Here is a 21960-nt window from a genome sequence, read left to right as displayed (position 1 = left end):
CTGTTTGGAATCTTTCCCCTCTTTTAGGATACTAATATCAGCCTTGTGGACTATGTTGTGATATATTACCTACGCCATTGTGACAAGGTAAATTATTTTGTTGCATTCACTATTTACGGTAAATCGTGTGTTGGTACATTGCTTAAGAGAATGAATAGCCATGATCCAGGGGTTTTGTGATGTTCTGTTCGCAAATAACTTCCCCTTTGAGAAAGAAAACATAGAAGCCCACAGGAACCCCAGTTCCATAGGCAATTCCCACTGTGTATGCCTGTATCTTGGATCATGGGGGGGGAATTAAAATAGGTTAATGCAAGTATACAAATGGGATTCAGAATAATCCGGACACAACACAGTTGCCCTTTTTTTTTGGCCAAAGTTATTGAGTCAAAATCTACACTTCTGACATGAGTTTTCTTGGCAGCTATCCTTGTATCACAAGGGTACTCTGTTAGGTACTCTATAAATTAGCTCCTCTCTCCCCTCCTCCCGATTTCCATTTTATTTTATTAAGATTTCAACTTGGTGCCCACCTCCCAGCAGTTTCAACTTGAAAATTGCTTGGCATCCTGTTCTCCATTGTGTTTGACAAAGCCATGTGCAGAATTCCAGCTCCAGATATTAAAATTCCATTAGCACATTGCATAGCCTTTCCTCTCTTTTTTGCTGTATTATCTTAGAACAAATTTTAGTGCATAAGCTGCATATATGAGCAACAGTTTATTTTTCTGCTTGAATCTTTAAACTACATAAGAAGAGGGGGAAAGACTGGTACGATAATTTACATTCTGCCACTTGAATAAATGCTGCATTTACAATCTGTTGGTTCTATTTATTTGATCACATTGATAGGTTCACATTTAGGGAACAATGGCTTGTTTTGTTATTATAGCTACCAGGTTTTTTTTCCTTGTCTTGTTTAGGATGCGGGAACAGAAAGGAGTGTGTTTCCTCTGCCAGAACCGCAGGATTTCTTCCAAGCATCGCAAGTTAAGTTTGAAGACCTAATAAAAGACTTGAGAAAACTGAAGAGAGATCTAGAAGGTAAATAAGGACCAGGTACCATTTAAAAATCTGCAGCCAATCTTCTGTATGTTATATTGGAAGTAAGTCCCCCTGAAATCTATTAAGCTTCCATAAATTTGCATAAGATTGCAGCCTTACTGCTTAACAATTCAAGCTTAGCCATGTCTACTCAGAAGTAAGTTATATTGAATTCAGTACACCCAGGCAAGTGAGGTTGAGATTGCAGTCCATTATTAGTGCTTATTCCTGAAACCAAACTTAAAGGTTATGCTGTTCAATGTTCTGTTCCAGGAGTAGACTTCTTATTTCAAAGCCAGTGACAAATACTTTTCTTAATATCACATTCAGTTCTTCATTCCCAAAGGAAATCTGCAGGAAATGTGTGAATTCCAAGCAAATTTATTCTAATTTCTCTGGGGGGCTCTGAATTTAACCTTGCAAATGGATGAGCCCAATAACCTGTATACTTGTCTCAATAGTTCAGTAATGTGCAATAATCATGTGAAGGACTGTTCATTGTTCACAGTAATGGAGAATAAAATAAGCAGTTTGGGCACAGTCAAAATAATTGCATGCAACTAGAGATGGTGCTTGCAGATTAAAGAGAGATTCTACTCCTAAGGAACCAAGAAAAGGCCCCTTTTAAAAGGAAGAGTGGTTTGACTGTTTGACAGAAGGGGCTACTCAAGAGGAGGAAGGTCCAGTTGCACACAAATTGTCCTTACTTGTATATGGGCATTTTATTCTCCAGGTATTCCAGGAAAGGAAACAAAGAAGTTCACATCTAGTGCTTTGGCCACAATGACTCAAACTAAAGTTTCACTGATATTTTAACTAACAGACTAGCAAAATTAAATTATTTGGGCCCGTAAACTAAGGCATAAATTTACTCCTTTAAGAATAGGGAATAATCTATATAATAATAATAGTCTTACTGTCCTTAAAATAGAGCTTTCTATGTATATTGAATGAAAGGATTTTGTTAAGGTTAAACAATAAAAGTCTTCACAAAATAATTTATTATTCCAGTTAGACATGGCTGAATTAGCCTATAGTCCCCTTAAAGAAAGTTTCAAAGGTCAGCTGTGGTAAGGAAGTATCAATTGTTATTTATTCATCTTTGGCATTCATGAATGCTCTATCTCCTCTCATCTCTTAGCTCTGTAAAACCCTTGGCCTGCCCTCTCTTGTGCTAGTTTGTGCTGAAACGTGATCTGTGTTTGGTCTTCTGTTTTTCCAAATGTGTAGTCCTGGTGCTCTAGATTTCATTCTTGTTGGCCGTGCTTCAAGACTTTGACATGCTTATGATGTCAATGACAGTTACAAAACGAAGGCAGAAAGAAAAGCAGAATGCTGATTTCACTTTTCATCTTTTCCAGCCTGTTTAAACTGAGGAGTTTGTTAGACTCTTTGCTTCTACAGCAGCTGATGATTTCACTATATATTGGATAGAAATTATGCAGGCATTTCTCTAGCATACATGCTACTTTGCTTTGCATGGGACATAAAGTTCCATGTGCCTTATCAACCTGAGTGAAGTGCATTTGGTTGAATTCATTTAGTCAAGAGAGCTCTGTGTAGGGGACAGGGGAGAGCAGGCCATTTTCACTAAAGGAAGACATTTTGCCAACCACAAAGAAGATCACAAGTCTAGGCACAAGAGCTGCTCAATGGGAAGCTTCATCTAGGAACTTCTCTAGAGACAGAGACATCATTCCTACAGATTCAGATTCTGGCATATTTCCATTTCATGGGTTCTACACATTTTGGCAGGGGCGGCACATTCTGTTTCACTGCTTGAGGTGAAACAGGACGTCCTGCCCTGCCAGCTCTACTGCCAGCAGAAAAGTGGCACTGGTGGAGAAGCGGTGTTGGCATTGTGTCGATTTCTGGCAAGATCTCACATGCTCCACAAGATGCCATGCAGTTTCATTGAGCTCTCACTGCAAATGGTTGCAGATGCTGCCACTGCTTCTCCACTAGGGTGTCTGCAGTGGCTTTGCCTGTGGGGATTCTGCTGCCTGGGGAGGCAGATTCACCCTGCCTGGTGGCTGTGCCAGCCCTGCGTTTGGTTGTCCTGCTAGAGGTGTTCCTTGTTTAAATGAAAGAGAAGGAAGAAACTTTGTTTGGGACACCATGCTTATCTGTCAGACCTAAACAACTTAGACAAAACCTCACTGGGATCAATCTTCTCATTAAGTTCTATTGTGTTATTGTTTGAACTGTTGCAGTGCTTCATTTGGTGTTTAGCTGGTAGTTCTTTGCTAAGCAATGCCAGGTTGAGGGACTTGTGCTCTGTGCTTCCACTGGTGAAGAGATTGAGTCTGCCCAGAAGAGGTGTCTCAGAGGTGAAGACCGTGCTCTGCTGACCTCCAAAAATGGGAATTCACAGTAAATAAATAAATAAAAGTTTTCCCCCGTATAACATTGTAGAAAATTCTGCATGGAATATTTTAACTGAAGAGCATTTTGTTTTTTAGTACATATACAAAAGATCTGATGAGCATCTGTAGTTTATGGTAGCCATTAAAAACCTGTGGCTGCTGGCAAAATGCGAGTGAAAGCTTAAAGCTGAAACAGATGTGATTTGCAAAAAAATGTGTTGGAAGAGGCATAAGTCCAGACAAACAAAGTCATTCATGTATATGTTATTTGGACAAGATTAAGTTCTCTGTATTATAGGTATATAGATCCAAAAATAGATGTATGGTGGAACCGTGAAATTGGTAGTTGTGATTTTATTAATGTTTATGAGTTCCCAGATTTGCATACGATTGGCTTGGGCTATATTAGCTTATTAAATGTTACAGTTCTTGAATTCATTTGAGGGAGCATTCTGAAATGTGGGATCTGTCCTTAGCAATTGGTGTGGACATACAAATAATATTTAATTTTTTTAAAAATAACAAAAGTATTTTCTGTGAGTAAACAAAGAAAGAAAAGGAAAAATGGTGTTACTTTTTCACATCAGAAAAGCAAACAAATTATGATGGAAGACAAGCAATTTTGCAGTAAGATCTCAGCTATAGTGAGATATTACTCAAATCTCAAAATGCTGTTAAGAGATTCCTTCTAAATAAAGTAAAATGTAGAAGCTAAGAATCCACATCATCTGTTCACACCAGAGTTAAATGACTTTTCTCTAAGTCTCTAGGTTTAAATTCCAAGACCCTACAGAACCAAGAGTTCAAACACAAACGGGACCACTGGTATTTTTATCCTTTACTTGGGTTTTCTCACTTGATATTTTAAAGATATAATATCAGCTAATACATAGTCAAACATATTTTAAGGGATAAAGGATAGTATTGTAGATGAAACAACCAAAACCATACATGTAATATATATATATATATATATATATGCTTTCGTAGATTTTCACGGGTACAGGAATGCAGGTTTTGGTGTCCTCGGGTGTCTTCCCGTGTAAAAGTTGGGGTGTCTAGGCGACGTTTCGACGAGGTCTCACTCGTCATCTTCAAGATGACGAGTAGTGAGACCTCGTCGAAACGTCGCCTAGACACCCCAACTTTTACACGGGAAGACACCCGAGGACACCAAAACCTGCATATATATATATATATATATATATATATATATATATATATATATATATATATATAAATCAACGCCACCCCAGTAAAAGGCATGCAGAGAATTAGGGTCCAAAGACTTGGGGTACATAACAATGTTTTTGCCTGGCTCCTAAAAGCAAATAGTGATACCACCAAGCATGCCTGCCTGGGGAGAGCAGTCCATAAACAGGGAGCCACCACTGAAAAAGAAATAAGTGTTTGGATTTGATATCCCGCTTTATCACTACCCGAAGGAGTCTCAAAACGGCTAACATTCTCCTTTCCCTTCCTCCTCCACAACAAACACTCTGTGAGATGAGTGGGGCTGAGAGACTTCAAAGAAGTGTGACTAGCCCAAGGTCACCCAGCAGCTGTATGTGGAGGAGTGGGGAAGCAAACCCGGTTCACCAGATTACGAGTCTACCACTCTTAACCACACTGGCTTCATGACACCTGGAGGACACCACATAAGCTGTCTCTGGAATAGGCAGCTCTGAGCTACATGGACCATTGGTCTGATTTACGCAGCTTCCTATATTCCTAGGACTCCTATCAGCCCCAGCCAACATGATCAATGATCGGGGTGGTGGTAGTTGTAGTCCAAAAACACCTGGAGGGCACCAGGTTGGAGAAGCCAGCTTTGGAACAAGAATGTTATTTCTCAGTGTAAGACATAAAATACATTGGGGATGGGGAGAGCAATTAGGAGAAATGGAATTGGCCCAGAAGGATGATGAAAACTTTATATCCAGTAATACACACAGTTCCAAAGCCAGTATATCGGAAAGGATTTTTTCTAGTTAACAGTCAACGTAATATTAAACTATGAATGACTCAAGTGAAGAGCTCTTTACTGGTATTTCAGTTTATAATTGTTACATTCTCCATTTCCCCCTTTTCAAATGTTTGGCTGCAACATTTCCAAAATCTAAACAATAGCTTTAAAGCAAATACAGTGTCCAGAGTCTTAGATGTGTTGCTATGGTGTGAAAAATATTTAACTTTGCTAGCAGTTTTTGTTTTGTTTGCTTTTAGCTTGATTTATTTTTGGGATGCTTCTTAATATAATACTTTAAGGTGGTTTGTAAAACTCGAGATGTCAAATACTGCTTTGCTTTGCCAAGCTCTTTAAGCAAAAAAAAACTTTAACTTGAACATAAGTTCTGTTGGATCAAACCAAAGGTTTATCTGCTATCTTCTTTCCAACAACTTTCAAGAAACCCACAATTTAACCAGTTTGTGTGCCTAAGTTAATTTTAAAAGTGCCAGATATGTATGGTTTAACCAGTATTGGAAAAACAGAATATTTCATATATAAGCTAATAGTCTTTTAATCATGCCTAAACCGTAGACTTTGAAAGATCAATTTTCATCTCTCTTTTCAAACGGTGTTAAAACTTTAGCCCATACTACGTCAACGTTCATGTTCATATCTGCTACATTTTGCACCAGTATTCTGCTGATGCTGAACCAGTTCTGACCCCCAAACAGGCTGAGATTCATTTATTTAGCATGCAAGCCTAAAGCGCCAGTCCTAGGTCATTTTGTCCTACAAAATGGTTTTCAAAGCACCAAGTATTTGACCAGTTCACATAGACACAGGGGTGCAGTTTTTATAGGCGGTGATGATCAATTCAGGTGCAGTTTTGTCTTCTGTAAATCTGCATTAGCTTTATTGGACATTTCTGTGTGGAAGGATTCTATGAGACTGGCTGCATTCAGATGCCTCATCAAACCAAGACTGTAAAAGCCCAAGCATGATTTGTTTTTGTTTTTTAAATCTAAATCTATGTTGCTCTACTTTGCACAAGTTACCTTTGCCTTCTTTTCTTTAATTTTCTTTTCTTTTCTTTTCTTTTTTTGCAATTCTCTCCTCCACCTCTCACACCATATTCCAGAACTTTCCTGAAGGTTTCCAAACCCTCAGGAGAGGCATTTGAGGCATTGGGGGGGGGCAACAGGAGTCTTTGGTAGAGAGACAGTGCAAAAGCCCTGTTGTGAGAACAGACTTCTACATTCATACCTTGAATCCCGAACATCTTGCAAGTCAAACGTTTTGGCTCCCGAATGCCGCAATCCTGGAAGTGAGTGTTCCAGTTTGCGAATGTTATTTGGAACCTGAACATCCAGTGCAGGTTCTGAGGATTCTGATTGGCTTCAGGAACTTCCTGCAGCCAATTGGAAGCCGTGCCTTGATTTCCAAACGTTTTGTAAGTCGAACGGACTTCCAGAACGGATTCCATTCGACTTCTGAGGTACGATTGTAATGGCAGTAATCACATTAAAAACTGGTTGCTATAGACATATTGTACTTAGGAATTAAGCAAAAGATATGTAGACAGCTTCTGAGCTCAGTTCTGTTTTTTCATAACTCTCGGTGTATGTGTTACTTTCAGTTTAAAATAATTGTATTTTTTATAAAGTCACTTTTACAAAAATAATTGTTATAAACAGCAAAAAAATTACAAGCTATGTGTGTTGAAATCATATAAAATAATACAAACCTAGCAGCTAATAACAAATAATACCAATCTTTTCAGTATTATTTCCTTAGAAAAATAATTTATGCCCTGAGTTTAACGTCCCAATTATAAAGCTTCTGTCCAGGAGGCACATGGTTTCAAATGGACTATGAAATAAGCATGTCTTTAACAATCCTGTGATGGTATTAACTGTCAGGCTCTGAGCAGACATTAGGAGATACACAAACAGTAGTGGCTGTTAGAAACTTTCACTGGTGTGTAATTCATGAAGGATAGTATCAGTGACAGGTTTACAGGGGTCCATGCTGTTAAATACTTGGGTTCACTGTCAGGATGATTCCCATAAGCGCTACTGGTAGGTCCTAGTATTTGTTCAGCAATTCACTCTTATCAACACTGAACTATTTCTAGTTTTACATTTACTTTTAAAATGACACTTAGAAATACCAACTCCCTCCTGATTGACACTGCAGTACCCCTTACATGAAGGTTTGTTTATATGTAATGATTCTTTGGACAGATTTACAAGTGTCTGTGGAGTTTTAAAAGACAATTTGCCCAACAGGCATTAAGCGAGAGACACTCAGCTTTGTAAATATTTTAGTTTGTTTGGGGATTTTTCCCCTCAGGTTGAGCCAAATACCCCATTAAATCTGCAGAGAGTGGCAAACTGCTAATCAGCAGCTCAAGCTATGTTTGAACATTTTGCTAATGATTTCTAAGCTTTGCCGTGGGAACCACAATATACATCTAACAGTACGCAAGTTGAGGAATTTTAAGGAATGCCTCTCATTACATTCCATACACATTTTGCAGTATAGATAATTTTAATACTCGTTTTAAGGTTGATGCAGCCGACACACGGCAGGCATCCAGAAAATCTATTTAAAAATGTACTGTGGCAAATGATTACATAAAGCTGCTTGCACATGATGCTAACTAGTTGTTTTTGATACTAAATTGGAACGGGCTCTCTCTTAAGAAACCCCATCGCTCTTATATGTTGAACTGCAAAGCTGCTGTTCTGACTGCTAAACATTTGGTAATGCCAAATGTATGGGAATCAGTCAGTCCTGTCTAAAGGCCTTTCAGGTTCCATGTAGCTCTGCCAAAAGAATTTGATGGAATCCTAGCTCCAGATTCTGTCAGTCCAAGGGAACACCTCTTTCTGCTGTAACTAATCCTGTGTTCTGTGCTGAGACAGCTGCAGCTATTGGTACAAGGTCTTCAGGCAAACTTCTTAATGGGCAAACTGTGCTGGAGCACAGGACAGAGAAGGAAGGGTGCACATTAGAGAAGGAAGGGGAGAGAGTTCTCCCCATATGCTAAGGCCTGCTAAAGGGCTCTATTCTTGTAATACACTATTTGAATATTGCAGTCCACTGCAAAGGGAATTCAGTTTGATTCACTAGCAGATTTCTGCCCACCTCAAGGTTCTTTGGGCCATGGTTTGTTGAGTGAACTTTGAAGCACCCCTATTTGACAGCTAGTCGTATTTTCTTTATTATATACACAGGCCATATTCAGGAAGGATATCCTTCGTGAACCAGAGATCCACACTAGTGTAGCAACCAACCTCATGAAAGAGTGTCCCATTTACACTGCTGTCTCTTTCTTTAACTCTCCAGGCCTCTTGGCTGCTACTCTTTGCTACAGCATTGTCCAGCTAAAGTCATTTGAACCTCTCCAGAGAAAAAGTGTTGCATTTTCAAGTTGGATTCTTAATCCTCAGATCTGCCCTTAGCCATAATTCCTTAGCCATCATTCCAGTGTGGCACAGGATGAGGAACGACTGTTTACTACAGTACGGTTCATTATCAAGGGAGAAGACTGGAAAGGAGCATGAAGAGTCATTAGCAGAAACAGTTCCTTCCAGACCTCTCTAAGAGTCCATTGAGGAAGTCATTTCATGCCTGTATTCAGGGTTGTTTTTTTTAAAGAATCCAGTCTCCTTTAGAACCTTCCTTATCTTCAGTTTAAACAAAACAGTCACCCCACTCCTCAATAAAACTGACTAGGATAAATATAAGTATGCACCTTTACATTGAACATGCATGCTTCTTTCCCTTCGTGAATGACAACATTATTCCTTTAGCTGCTGTGATTTGACCAAGACCCTCAGCAAGGGAGGTAAGACATCTCTGCCCGATGTCCTCATTTTAAAGCATTTTGGTATGAGGAAGAGAGCTTTGCACAAGGACCTACATTGCTGAAATAAAAAAAGAAATGATATATTTCGCATTAATGCTTTGTCAGGGGCAGGTGCTAGGAGCAGGTCAGTAATAACTCATACGGCATCAGTGAAGTTAAGTCATTATTCAAAGAAATGAACAGCTCAGGAGGGCCAGGCCTAGTGAACACAGCAACTCCTTACAGTGAGATAGTTGTGAAGACCAAAGGTCCCTGCCTTCACACAATTGTCTAAGCCTCCTCTCCCCCAGGTCCTTCCCAAGCAGTCTGAGACCCCATTGACGCATCTGTCTCTGCTCTGACCTCTTCATACCTTGTCTGGTCCTAGAAGACCTACAGGGAGGGGTCTTGGTCGAAGCAGGAGGAGACCCCCTGGCTTCTTGAGCAGCCTGCCAATCTCGGCCTTTGGGGCCCACTCCTCTCCAGCCTCCACTTCTGCCTCTGATTCTGGACTGCTCTCTGCCACAGCCTCTTCCTGCTTATAAAACCCTGTTGCCTCTTCAGTTTCCGCACAACCTCCCAGTTCCTCTTCTCCCTCTGACCACTTAGCATCATCCAGCCAACAATCCCCAGCTCTGAGCCTTCTTCCTTTGGGAGTTCTCCCCGCTAGTCCTCCACCACCACTCCTCTCCAGCCAGCCAGTCCATGACATGCTTCTACCCTGAACCAATATATTCTAAAATAAACTACATTTATTTTATAAGGTTACCTTTCAAGTAAGCATGTTTAGTATTGCAGCTTTCTTTTAATTTCCAGTATGAGATCTAGTTTTGATTTCCATTCAAGTAACAAAATTATCTTCCTTGAAATAACAGTAGGGATCTAGCAGTGAAGGGAAGGGTCAAGTTACTTGTCTGGGGAGATACTGCCTACCTTTCCATCTTGAACTGGGCTGCATGCTTTGGACATTTTCTCCATCACTGATGGGTTCTGCTGCTCCCAGGCTGTAAAGAAAAGAACTTGCTCAAGGACAAAGGATTCCCTTGCCTGATCTTATGCCATGTTGCTACTTAGCAAGTCTCCATGAAATTAAGACTGTCAGTTCTTTAAATATTCCATATTGATATACATATGTTTGCTTCCATTAATATTTTCAACCATCGAATATAAATATGCAGTGCATTCTGTAGTGAATCCCACATAAAAATATAGAAAAGTATCATTAGATACTTCTGAAGTCATTGGCAATTATTTTTGAGTACAGTGGTACCTCTGGTTACGAACTTAATTCGTTCCAGAGGTCCGTTCTTAACCTGAAACTGTTCTTAACCTGAGGTACCACTTTAGCTAATTGGGCCTCCCGCTGCCACCGCGCTACTGCCATGCGATTTCTGTTCTCATCCTGAGGTAAAGTTCTTAACCTGCGGTACTACTTCCGGGTTAATGGAGTCTGTAACCCAAAGTGTTTTGTAACCTGAGGTACCACTGTAAATATGAATGGAATCAGGTTCTTTGCAAAAGTCATGTAAGCTTTAAAACTCACATCAATGAATTTCATAGTCAAATTTGATATATGAACATTTAATTTGCTGATCGGAAGGTCGGCAGTTCGAATCCACAGGACAGGGTGAGCTCCTGTTGCTCTGTCCAAGCTTCTGCCAGCCTAGCAGTTTGAAAGCATACAAGTGCAATTAGATAAATAGGTACCGCTGCAGCGGTAAGGTAAACAGCTTTTCTGTGCATTCTGGTTTCCGTCACAGTGTCCCGTTACGCCAAAAACGGTTTAGTCATGCTGGCCACATGACCCGGAAAGCTGTCTGTGGACAAACGCCAGCTCCCTCGGCCTGAAAGTGAGATGAGCGCCGCAACCCCCTAGTCACCTTTGACTGGACTTAACCATCCAGGGATCCTTTACCTTAGTTGTCTTTAGTTTACTTGGACACTTTGATTTGTAGGTTGCTGCATTAGTTTTTCAATTTTTAAGTTTTGGGATCAGACTGAAAGGTGAGAAGCTTTTCTCTCTTCAGATATATTCTTCAGGAAGCTGCATTCTCCCCCCCCCCCCCCCATTTTATCATGCTCTTTTGTAAGCATTGGTGGCTGCCAAGTAAACAGTTAAGAAAATAGCACTGTGAAGTGTTTTGGGACAAGCACGGGCCCTACTGTTTATATTCTTCTTTAATTGTTTATTTTTAAATGACTTATAGTCCATTTTTAAGGATACCAAATTTACACTTGGAATGCCTTTTCTGCAACACTAAGTGGCAGAAAGATCAATTTTACATAATACTGAAGGGGGGTATTTTGTAGGGGAAGTGTTGTGGTTTTTTCCAAAAAGAGCTATTTTAGTCTTCGTTGGTTGGGAGGTTTTCAGTAAATGTTCCTGGTGGTCCACATGTATTGCATGCTCTGATTGGAGTTCTTCTGCACCAGCTTGTAAAAACACGGTGATGTGTCATGGATTTGTTTGAAACTTTATGTTTGTTAAGATCCTTGTGATCCTCTTTCTTCTCCCAAAACTACTTCTCTGCCTAACTCCCATAAATAGGTGGCCTTGTGTCCTGCTTTACAGGGGACATCTTGTTGTCATCTATTTGAAGGGCTGTTTGGTCCAAGTCTGGTCTAATGATAAAGAACCATAAGGCAAAGTAGGAATCTTGACATTGCCCATCAACAATTATCACCTAAATCAGCAGCTTAAGCAGATACAGAATTCACAATCTTCTCAAGGGTTCTATGTACTATAATTCTATTTAAATTAAATAACTATGCTGATTTATTTATATCTCTGATATATATTGTGCAATTGTGTCCCTCTTTTGTTTTCTGAACCTTTCCCACTGATGTAGTTCTTCCCCCCACCCCGCCCCAGCAATGCATAAGCAGGCCACCCTATCTTCATGCATGCCTCTGTCACTTCATACATACTTCATAGATAGGATGTCCACTTATGCTTCAACAGAAAAGAGGAAACATATGTCCTGTCTTCTGCTGTGGCAACTGCAATGCATTTGAGATAAGGCCAATAGCTTTCCCTACGTGCCAAGCTGCCGTGGTGGCACAGGGAATAGGTTTGGCACAAAGAGTAAGGGTCCTCTGCCCCATTGCTTGTTGCCAATTTGAGAAAACACAGGATATCACTTAATATTTCCATATCTTTCCCTTCAGTGCATGTACCTGACACTCTATATGAAGAAGAAATCCTTTTTGGGTTGATGCGACCCAAAGCAATAAAAGCAAGTCCGCCTCAAATTCTTACTAAATAATTGCACTGCTTTCCCCATTATATAATAACTTACAGCCACTATGCAGAGTACATGGAATAGCATTTAAAAAAAAAAAAAGCTGTCAAGAAAATATGACTTGAACATCCCATGAGTGGGTGTTATTAGATCTCCTGGTTTACAAAACTCCACCTAATCCCCTCCATTTTCAAAAGTAGCTGCACAGATTGTAACTGTGCCATTCCCTTAGGTAATTATAGGTAGTAATGAGTATGGGGAGTTGTTAACTGAAAATCACATAACTCTGAAAAATATATTAAGTTACACATATTTAAAGCCCTTATCCAGGCATTTATCACTCCCTTTCAGTTCTTTTCTCACATTACTACCTATATAACCAGTGATAAGTGCCTATCTGCCATTTATCTAGGTACTCTTTCCATTTATTAGAACTAAGTAAAATAAATATTAACCGGATTATCACTGACTCACAAGAAACTAGTAACTTCTATGCATGTCTTCGATGTCTTTTAAGCATATACTGCTGCAAGAGAATTTACAATGTTGTATGGAGGTATTCTCATTACATGCAAATAAGCATTGATGCATCATCACCTCATTTACAAATCATTTATATCGCTATTGGCTATAACATTTTCCTTCTTATATAATTATTTTTCTTTAAATCCCCACACCATATCTCCCTTAATTGCCACTCTTCACATATAATTTCACTGAAGTTAAGATAATGCAATTATTACAAAGTGCAAATCAATTAATCTGCTGTTTTCTCTTCAGATGTGTGTATTAGACTACAGTGGTGCCCCGCTAGACGAATGCCTCGCAAGACGAAAAACCCGCAAGACGAAAGGGTTTTTCGGTTTTTGCGACGCTTCGCTAGACGATTTTCCCTATGGGCTTGCATCGCAAGACGAAAGCCCATAGGGAAATCTCGGGGACCTTTTTTTAAATGCTGGCGGTGGGGAGCAAAGCCTTCCCCCCCCTCCGGACTTCAGAAGAGGTCCAGGAAGGCCGGCGGGGGCGAAAGGCTTTGCTCCCCACCGCCAGCATTTTAAAAGCGGTCCGGGATAGCAGGGAAGCGCTTCCCGCTATCCCGGACGGCTTTTGAAGGCAGGCAGGGGGGGCAAAGACTTTTGCCCCCCGCCCGCCTTGGGAAGAGGTCCTGGACCTCTTCCGAAGGCGGGCGGGGGGCAAAAGTCTTTGCTCCCCCCTGCCTGCCTTTCCGGGAGAGCGGGAATTCCGCCTCCCCCAGCCGCCCGGCTTCGGGGCATCGTCCCGATGCCGGGCGGTGGGGCAGGAACGCCTCCCCCAGCCGCCCGGCTTCGGGGCATCGTCCCGATGCCGGGCGGTGGGGCAGGAAAGCCTCCCCCAGCCGCCCGGCATCGGGGCATCGTCCCGATGCCGGGCGGTGGGGCAGGAACGCCTCCCCCAGCCGCCCGGCATCGGGGCATCGTCCCGATGCCGGGCGGTGGGGCAGGAAAGCCTCCCCCAGCCGCCCGGCATCGGAACGATGTCCCGAAGCCGGGCGGCCGGGCGGGAAAGCCTTTGTCCCCCCTGCCTGCCTTCCCAGGGGCTTTTAAATCGCCCCGGACAGCGGAGAAGTCCTCCGCTGTCCCGGGCGATTTTAAAATGCCGCCCGCCAGAAGAGGTCGGGGGAAGGCTTTTTCCATAGGAACGCATTAATTGATTTTCAATGCATTCCTATGGACAACCGTGCATCGCAAGACGAAAAACTCGCAAGACGAAGAGACTTGCGGAACGAATTAATTTCGTCTTGCGAGGCACCACTGTAGTGTTTAACCCTAGGAACATATAGAAATGATATCAGTGTAAGTCAACTAGCCTCATTTCCAAAAATACGACTATGGGACCAAGATGTGAGAGTGTAAATTACATAAGGAAGGAACCTTGCTTACTTTTCTGTTTGTAAATCATCTGAAAAAATACGCACTCTGATCCTTAGAAGTTTACTCAGAAGTAAGCACCACTGAGTTCATTGGGGCTAAGTGAGTGAGTGTAGGATTGCAGCCAGGATCTCAGTAATCACAGAAGCAATATAATCATAACTCCCAAATGTTTCAAAATGCCTTCTTAGTATAAAGCTTGAGCCATCTGGGTTGTTTTACTAAACTATTCGTTGAATCATGGAGACACCTCTAAAATAAGGCACATTGTTGAGTTTTTTAGTGTCTTTTGGTGCTGTACTTTAATATAGGTGATGAGGGCTAATTTGGGGGTGGTTAATACACAACGAATCCTGTTTCATGACATGGGAGCAAACTGTGATTTTGAAGCTAACCATAATCTAAGATATTCCCTGTTGAGAATGGCATTTTTAAAAATCAGATATTTTAATGACTAAGAATGCAGCCAATGTGGATCAGCAGAATCACTATCTTTAAAACCATTTTTTTTCTTAAAGAATTCAAATAATACTTCTAATGTTCTGATAGGAGACAGTTCTTGCATTCATGCTCTTGTTTGTTTCTACAATAGAAGGCACGGTATGAAATAGCCATTGGGTTTTTTTGAATGTTTGAGAATACTTGAATGTTATTTTAGTTGGTTAAAAAGTTTCATTAAAAGGTAACACTGAACTTGTCGTTGCAGTTTGCGAAAAACAGATGAAAGTGGTTTTCAGAGACTCACCAGAAGAACATCTCCAGCCCTTTAAGGATAAAATGGAAGCTTTTTTCCTGGAAGGTATGTGCTTTCCAAAAAACGTTTGTTTATATGTGATCTTTATACAGCCACATGAGGGTTCTCTTCTTAATAATGGCTCAGACTGCACCGAATGCTGGTGCCCATCTCTTCACACAGATGGGGAAGGGAGACCTTTTCAGATGGTACTGTAACAATTTTCCACATGGTCTCTTAGCTTCCATAATTTTACTTTACATGCAAAGGACAAAGACACTACATAACTCAGAAAAGGCTTTGTAAACATGGTACCCTCCAGATGATTTAAACTACAATTCTCATTAGTCTCAGCCATAGTGTGATCTCATAGTGTGGAACAATAAAATAAGAGCTCAGCATATAAAACCAAAACCTTGGGAGCAACAGGTTAGGCCACATACCACTCACAGTCTTCCAACACCTTGCTGCCGCTCATTCTGCTCTGTGATCTGCTGCCTGGGGTAGCCTCCTCATTCTACCTAATGTTGGGCTGACTCTGAAAGCTGAAACCGTGTGGGCATGTGTTAGGGCTTTGTCAGTCATGGAGCCAAATTGATGAAGCAGACTACCTAACAAGATTCTTCTGTGCCATTCTCTACTAACATTTAAATCTCTCATATTTTGTGTAAGATTGATTCATTGACTGGTTTTGATTTTAACCATTGCTTCAGAATGACTTACAATCCGCAAAATAATATTAAAACAAGAAACAGCGAAACAAAGCCAACAAGATGATAACAAAACACGCTTCATGGAGCAGATTAATAATAATAATAATAATTTATTATTTATACCCCATCCATCTGGCTGAGTTTCCCCAGCCACTCTGGGCGGCTCCCAATCAAGTGTTAAAAACAGTACAGCGTTACATATTAAAAACTTCCCTGAACAGGGCTGCCTTAAGATGTCTTCTGAATGTCAGGTAGTTGTTTATCTCTTTGACATCTGATGGGAGGGCATTCCACAGGGCGGGCGCCACTACCGAGAAGGCCCTCTGCCTGGTTCCCTGTAGCCTCACTTCTCGCAATGAGGGAACTGGCGCTAGATCTCGGTGTCAAATCAAATTAAAATCAAAATTAGCCAGTGTTTAAGAAGCCATGGGGAAAAAATGGTTTTTACCTGGTGCTAAAATACATGCGAAGGTGGCAGGTGAATCTCAGTGGAAGAGAAAAAGTGCCACAGCTAAAAAGTCCTATTGGTTGCCACTCAGCTTACTGCAGGTGATGGGGGCACAAACATGTGGGAGAAAATGATCCTTCAGAGACTAAGTTGTAAAGGACTGTAAAGGTAAGCACAGGACTTTGAATAGTGCTCAAAAACAGACCACTGTTTCAGACTTGTGGGATATGTTCCCTGGTGCCAGTCCGACTGGGGACAGACCCAAGGGTAGGAAGAAGGCCGCTTCTCCTGGGTCCTTCACAGGGAGCAGCTTTCCTCCCAGCATCATTAATATTTTGCCCCTACACCTCTTAAATTCAGTGCATGAAATATAATAAGGCAACTGAACTCTGTTGCATTGCTTGCGGCCCATTTTGAGAAGCTTTCATGGGCTTTGGCAGCCAAAATGGTGTCTATTCTGACTCAGCTCAGTAAGCCAGCAGTTGTTCTCCATCTCAGAGTTAAATCCAAGCAGGAGAAGAATCTGGGAGCTATAAAAACTCACCTCATTTCAGATGGGCCTCTGTGAGCCCCTGAAGTTCATTTCAAAACCTTCCTCAAAAGAACTCTGCTCGTGTCCCTAGACAGTGCTGTTTTGTGCCACATAATGGGGCAGCAAATTCCATACATTTATTTTGTGGAGTATTTTCCCATAGCTAGCCTAAATCTACCACCTATCAATTTCTATTGTTGAGCAGACAACAAGTCCTCTCTGTCCACTTTCTCCACAGCGTTTTGACTGCTGTTTTTGCTCCCTTTTCAGGTCTGTGATAGCTTCTTCTTTTTTAAAGACATGGCAACCAGCACTGTACACCATATCCCAAAGGCACCATAGATTTGTTTAAGAGGTTTACAAAACTGGCAGCTTTAGTGTTAATAGGTTTCCTAGTAACCCTAGTATGAATTTTGCATTTTGGCACTGCTGCTGCACATCAAGGATTTTAAATCGGTTACCCCAGGATCTCTTTCCTGGTTAGTCACTGCCGGTTAAGACCCCCATCAGTTTCCCTGTGATTCTTCTGCCCCAGTGTGTATTACCTTACACTTGAGTCACCTTGTACCTCATTTATCATTTGATGCCCCTTCTTCCATAAAAAGTAAAATTTGTTTGTATTTAAGTCAATAGCATTAATGCATGCTCCTTCTCTCTGGACTGCACTTTTGAGTATCACAAACTACAATTAGGAACACAGATCTCCTATTGTCACAGCAGTTCTACGAGATTCTTGTAAGGGAAAGCAGAGCTAATTGTAACTTGCGGTGCCTATTCAAGGAAATTGATATTCCCAAGCGGGCAGTATCTCCAAAAAAAAGTCTTCAGCAATTTACTGCCAAATGCCTGAGAAATCACATGCATGGTGGCACAGTTTGATTATGTGAGTGGCTAGTCTTACAATTTCATTTTTCTTCCACAAATATGGCTGTGAAAGAGACCTGAAACTTTAGCTTTATAATCTTCCCAAATTCAAAACAAAGTGTATTGCACTCTGTATTGAGTAAGATCTACTCCCGTGTAAATGTGCAGTGGGTTACAACCCTAAACTATATACATCTCATCATAGGTTCCTGCCCCTCACTAATGATACGTTTCTAGAAAATGTAATACATATATTAAGCTTCCCCCATAAACTTAGCAGGGTTCCTGCAAGGGAAGGCCTCCACAGTAGGACTGTTTCAGTCACAGGTATGTCTGTTCTGGTGGTCTTTTCATCTCATTTAATTAGCAGTTTATATTTATGGCTCCAGCAGTAAGTGAGCTTGAGAAAGCGCTGTGTATATGTGCACATTAACACCAGCAGTCTCGCACACTTTGATATATATTGCCTTCTACTAAACTCTGAGCCAGCCTTCTGTTCAAATTAAGCAACCCTAAATAATCAGAAAAAGCACATGGGAAAAACCTACCTCCAGTTGTTCATAATTTCCCAGCCTTTTTCTACAGATAAACTTGTCTCCCCACAATGTATTCTATGATAAGCGAGGTTTGCTTAAAAGGGACTGTCATGCTGAAATTATTCAGGGGCAAAATGGATGTTACACCACTTTAGAGGAAATAGCAGGTTTGGGGGCCCTAGGAATGGGGTAGGAATAAATAGAGAGTGCCCCCACTCTCTAGTCCTGATCTGGATTGGGGCCCTTGCACCCGCTCTTTACAACCTTCATGCAATTGTTAATTGCATGGATGTTGTCGTGTTTGTCGCCCCAGGAAGCGTGAGAGAATCATGGTTCTCTTGATTTTGACAGTGATGAAGTTGGAAAATGATGAACCCCCTCAAATTATTCACTTATGCAATAGAATCTTGCTTCCGCGTATTACTATCCTGTGCCTAGAAATGTGTTCATTGATGGACCACACTACATTAATCTTAAAATAGTTTCTCAAAATTTCAGCTCAGCTCAGTGGTTTGCTGAGAATAGCATAGTGTTGATTGTTGCTAGACTTAAAACAAGTATTCAAGGTTTTCAGCTCCTCACCTCCAGTTCCTGAAGCAAAAGTAGCAAATGTACCTTCCAGACGCTGTGGGACTCCAGCTCCCATTTGCCCCAGTCAACCAGACCAGTGGTTAGGGATTATGGGAATTGTAGTCCAGCAGGATCTGCAGAGCACCATGTTGGTCACGTCTCCCTTAAAGGCTGTGTGTTCCCTTCCACTAGTGCAGGAGTTTACAGCTTTACTGATTGTTGTTCAAGTGTCTGTCTTCCTGCGAGCAGGATACCTTCTCTGTAGTAATAAGGCTAAATATCTTACCTAGTAAAAGCTTATGCAGACCACCTATTCCCAGTACTTTAGCTATTGTTAAGGGATTGGAAGTGTTTCATTAGCACAGGCTGTGCATGAGAGAGAAAATCTTGCTATTTTGTTGGATATGCTGGTGTGCAGGTATTTTTTTTTTAAGAGCAAAAGTACGTTTAAAAAAAATCATCTCTATAAAAGTTGAGAAATGATAATTACTGGAAAAATCAACTATTACTTTTGACAACCTGAGTAAGGAAAAGAATTCTTAACTCTCCCTTGCCTCAACCCTAAATGAAATATCCCATAATAGTCTAATGATACGTTTCTTTAAGCATTCCCTGCTGCTTACTCACCTATTCTTTGTACGTTTGGTCTGCTGTTGCATACATAACATTCACACATAACCTCCATGTTAGGGAAAACAAAATGGCTTTCTATTCTTTGTTACAGAAGAGGCAGAACATGTTAGCATATGTGAGGCCAGCTGCTCTTACTCATAAAGGACTGATCTGGGAAGAAACTCCTGGATGGTTGATAGCCAAAGCATGATATGCCACATTACTATTTTTAATTAGTGGATATTTTTAATTAGTGGTAAAAACATAATGGAATAGTAATTTAAAATAATCAGAAATATGCTTCACAGTTCATCAATTTTTCCGTCTATGGCATATGTTTTTAGTGAAACAGTGTTTGAATAACCATAATTTCCATGTTTTTCAAATTCCATTTGTTGCTAAACATTTATTGTGATCCTGATTTTCATTGCCTCATGCTCAGGCATGTTTCCCCTTTCTTTCCATGGCCATGAATTGCAACAGCTGCAGGCGACTGGAAAAATGTTAGTAGTGCCAGGGATAGGATATGACTGTCTGCTCTCAACAGCAAAACTGAATCTTACAAGGAGATAATACTGAGATTCTCTTTTCAACAGGAATGTTTATTTGCCCATGTAATTGTTGTGTGCAGTTGTAGAAAGAGACTCAGTGTACACAAATCCGGATATGAAATGGACCTCGCCTTGCGAAGTAGCAAACGCTATTGTTAATTGAAATTTTGCAATCTAATGAAAAGGAAGCCGTCCTAACACCATTACAGTTACTTCTTCACAGTTATGTTGTACATAAAGGGAACAAATTAGTACAGGTTAACTCATTTAAACCACCTGGTTTGGCAGTTGCTGTCCTTATCAACCAGGAAGTAACTATTCTTTTGATAACAGAAGTTATCTCAGACCACATCAGAATTATTCATGTCCATAGACACAGATGTATAGACACCATTACAGTTACTTCTTCACAGTTATGTTGTACATAAAGGGAACAAATTAGTACAGGTTAACTCATTTAAACCACCTGGTTTGGCAGTTGCTGTCCTTATCAACCAGGAAGTAACTATTCTTTTGATAACAGAAGTTATCTCAGACCACATCAGAATTATTCATGTCCATAGACACAGATGTATAGCATTCAAGCCATAATGGATTAACTTCTTTATAACCCTTATTCATTTATGTGGTTATTCATTTTAAATGCAGTAGACTTATACAAACTCATTTTCAGGTTTTCCATGTTTAAAATTCTGAAGTACTGCCTAAGAGTATTGTTTAGTGGGAAGGAATGACTATTTCACAGTGGTCTAACAGTGGTCTAACAATCCCTCAATGACGCCTATATATGATTTTTGAATATGTGGCGATCAGCCTTCTTGCAGCCCAAGCACCATTTACCGTAGTCTGCTACGTCACCATCATATGTCCATGAGCGCATTTGTTAGTCCAGATTAGGAAGGCTGGTTCGTGAACAGGGATCAGGTGACTGGATATAAATCCTTCATTAATATTCAGCCTACATTCTTCATGAAGATACAGAAAAGGTAAATGAGATCCCAAGGCCTTAGTCAGCAACTACCTTTCACTGGAGAACTGTTTGAGAATAGAGTCAGGGGGTGTGGAGAGCCAATGTTGTCCCTATCTCATCAAGGTCACTAAATTGCCAAATCCTATTTCTATAGACATTTGTCCCTCAACATCCCTGTTTTGTCTCTAGGATGACAATTTCATTAGACAAGTAGTACCCTCAGTGGCGGGATGCGGGTGGCGCTGGTGGGTTAAACCACAGAGCCTAGGACTTGCCGATCAGAAGGTCAGCAGTTCGAATCCCTGTGACGGGGTGAGCTCCCGTTGCTCGGTCCCTGCTCCAGCCCACCTAGCAGTTCGAAAGCACTTCCCGGCGGGAAGGAAAACAGTGTTTCCGTGCGCTGCTCTGGTTTGCCAGAAGCAGCTTAGTCATGCTGGCCACATGACCCGGAAGCTGTACACCAGCTCCCTCAGCCAATAAAGCAATATGAGCGCCGCAACCCCAGAGTCGGCCACGACTGGGCCTAATGGTCAGGGGTCCCTTTACCTTTACCCTCAGTGGCCTGGTTTGGTCTAGAGTCTTCCAATTACTTTCCTAGACGTGGAAATCATGTAGACTTCTTCTGATCCACTTCGACATGCCTTGTTAATGGTGTGCTCTGACTTGGGAACATGGGGGTGTGCCCTCAATCAGCCCAATTTGCCTTGTTATTCAGGGAATACACAGATCCAGTGCGCACACATAGTAAATATTACTTGATTTTACTACCAATTATGAATTCCATACAAGTTAAACATGGACATACTGTGAGTACCTTATTTGCATCTGGTTATATTGTTAGCCAAAGTGTGAAATGAGATGTCTAAGAAAGTCCTACTGGGAGAAACAAGTGTAAAGAGGCTTACATAATTCATTTAACTCTTTGGGTAGGTAGTTTCAATCTAGTTATGATGTTTCAGACATGGCTATATTCTGAACTAAAAAACAGCAACCCTGTTCAGCGCAGTTCTGACCACTGGTATAACCAAGCCCTTTCTCTAGGTCAGCATCAATGCACGCAGCTTTAAA

The 21960-nt window shown here is 41.1% G+C and overlaps 1 protein-coding gene across 2 annotated transcripts in view; it reads left to right on the top strand.

Annotated features, from left to right (window-relative positions):
* FMN1 (formin 1) overlaps nucleotides 1–21960 on the top strand; it is a 156729-nt gene that overhangs the window by 112926 nt on the left and 21843 nt on the right. For both annotated transcript variants that reach the window (XM_081886468.1, XM_081886467.1), the window contains 3 exons: nucleotides 28–87; nucleotides 924–1044; nucleotides 15070–15162. In XM_081886468.1, coding sequence (XP_081742594.1) covers nucleotides 28–87; nucleotides 924–1044; nucleotides 15070–15162 — 274 coding nt within the window. The remainder of the gene's footprint in view (nucleotides 1–27; nucleotides 88–923; nucleotides 1045–15069; nucleotides 15163–21960) is intronic.

Source organism: Podarcis melisellensis (genome assembly GCF_964234715.1).
Source record: "Podarcis melisellensis genome assembly, chromosome: 1".
NCBI lineage: Eukaryota > Metazoa > Chordata > Lepidosauria > Squamata > Lacertidae > Podarcis > Podarcis melisellensis.
Note: the sequence above shows the minus strand (reverse complement) of the source record. Positions and strands in the feature narration are given on the sequence as shown.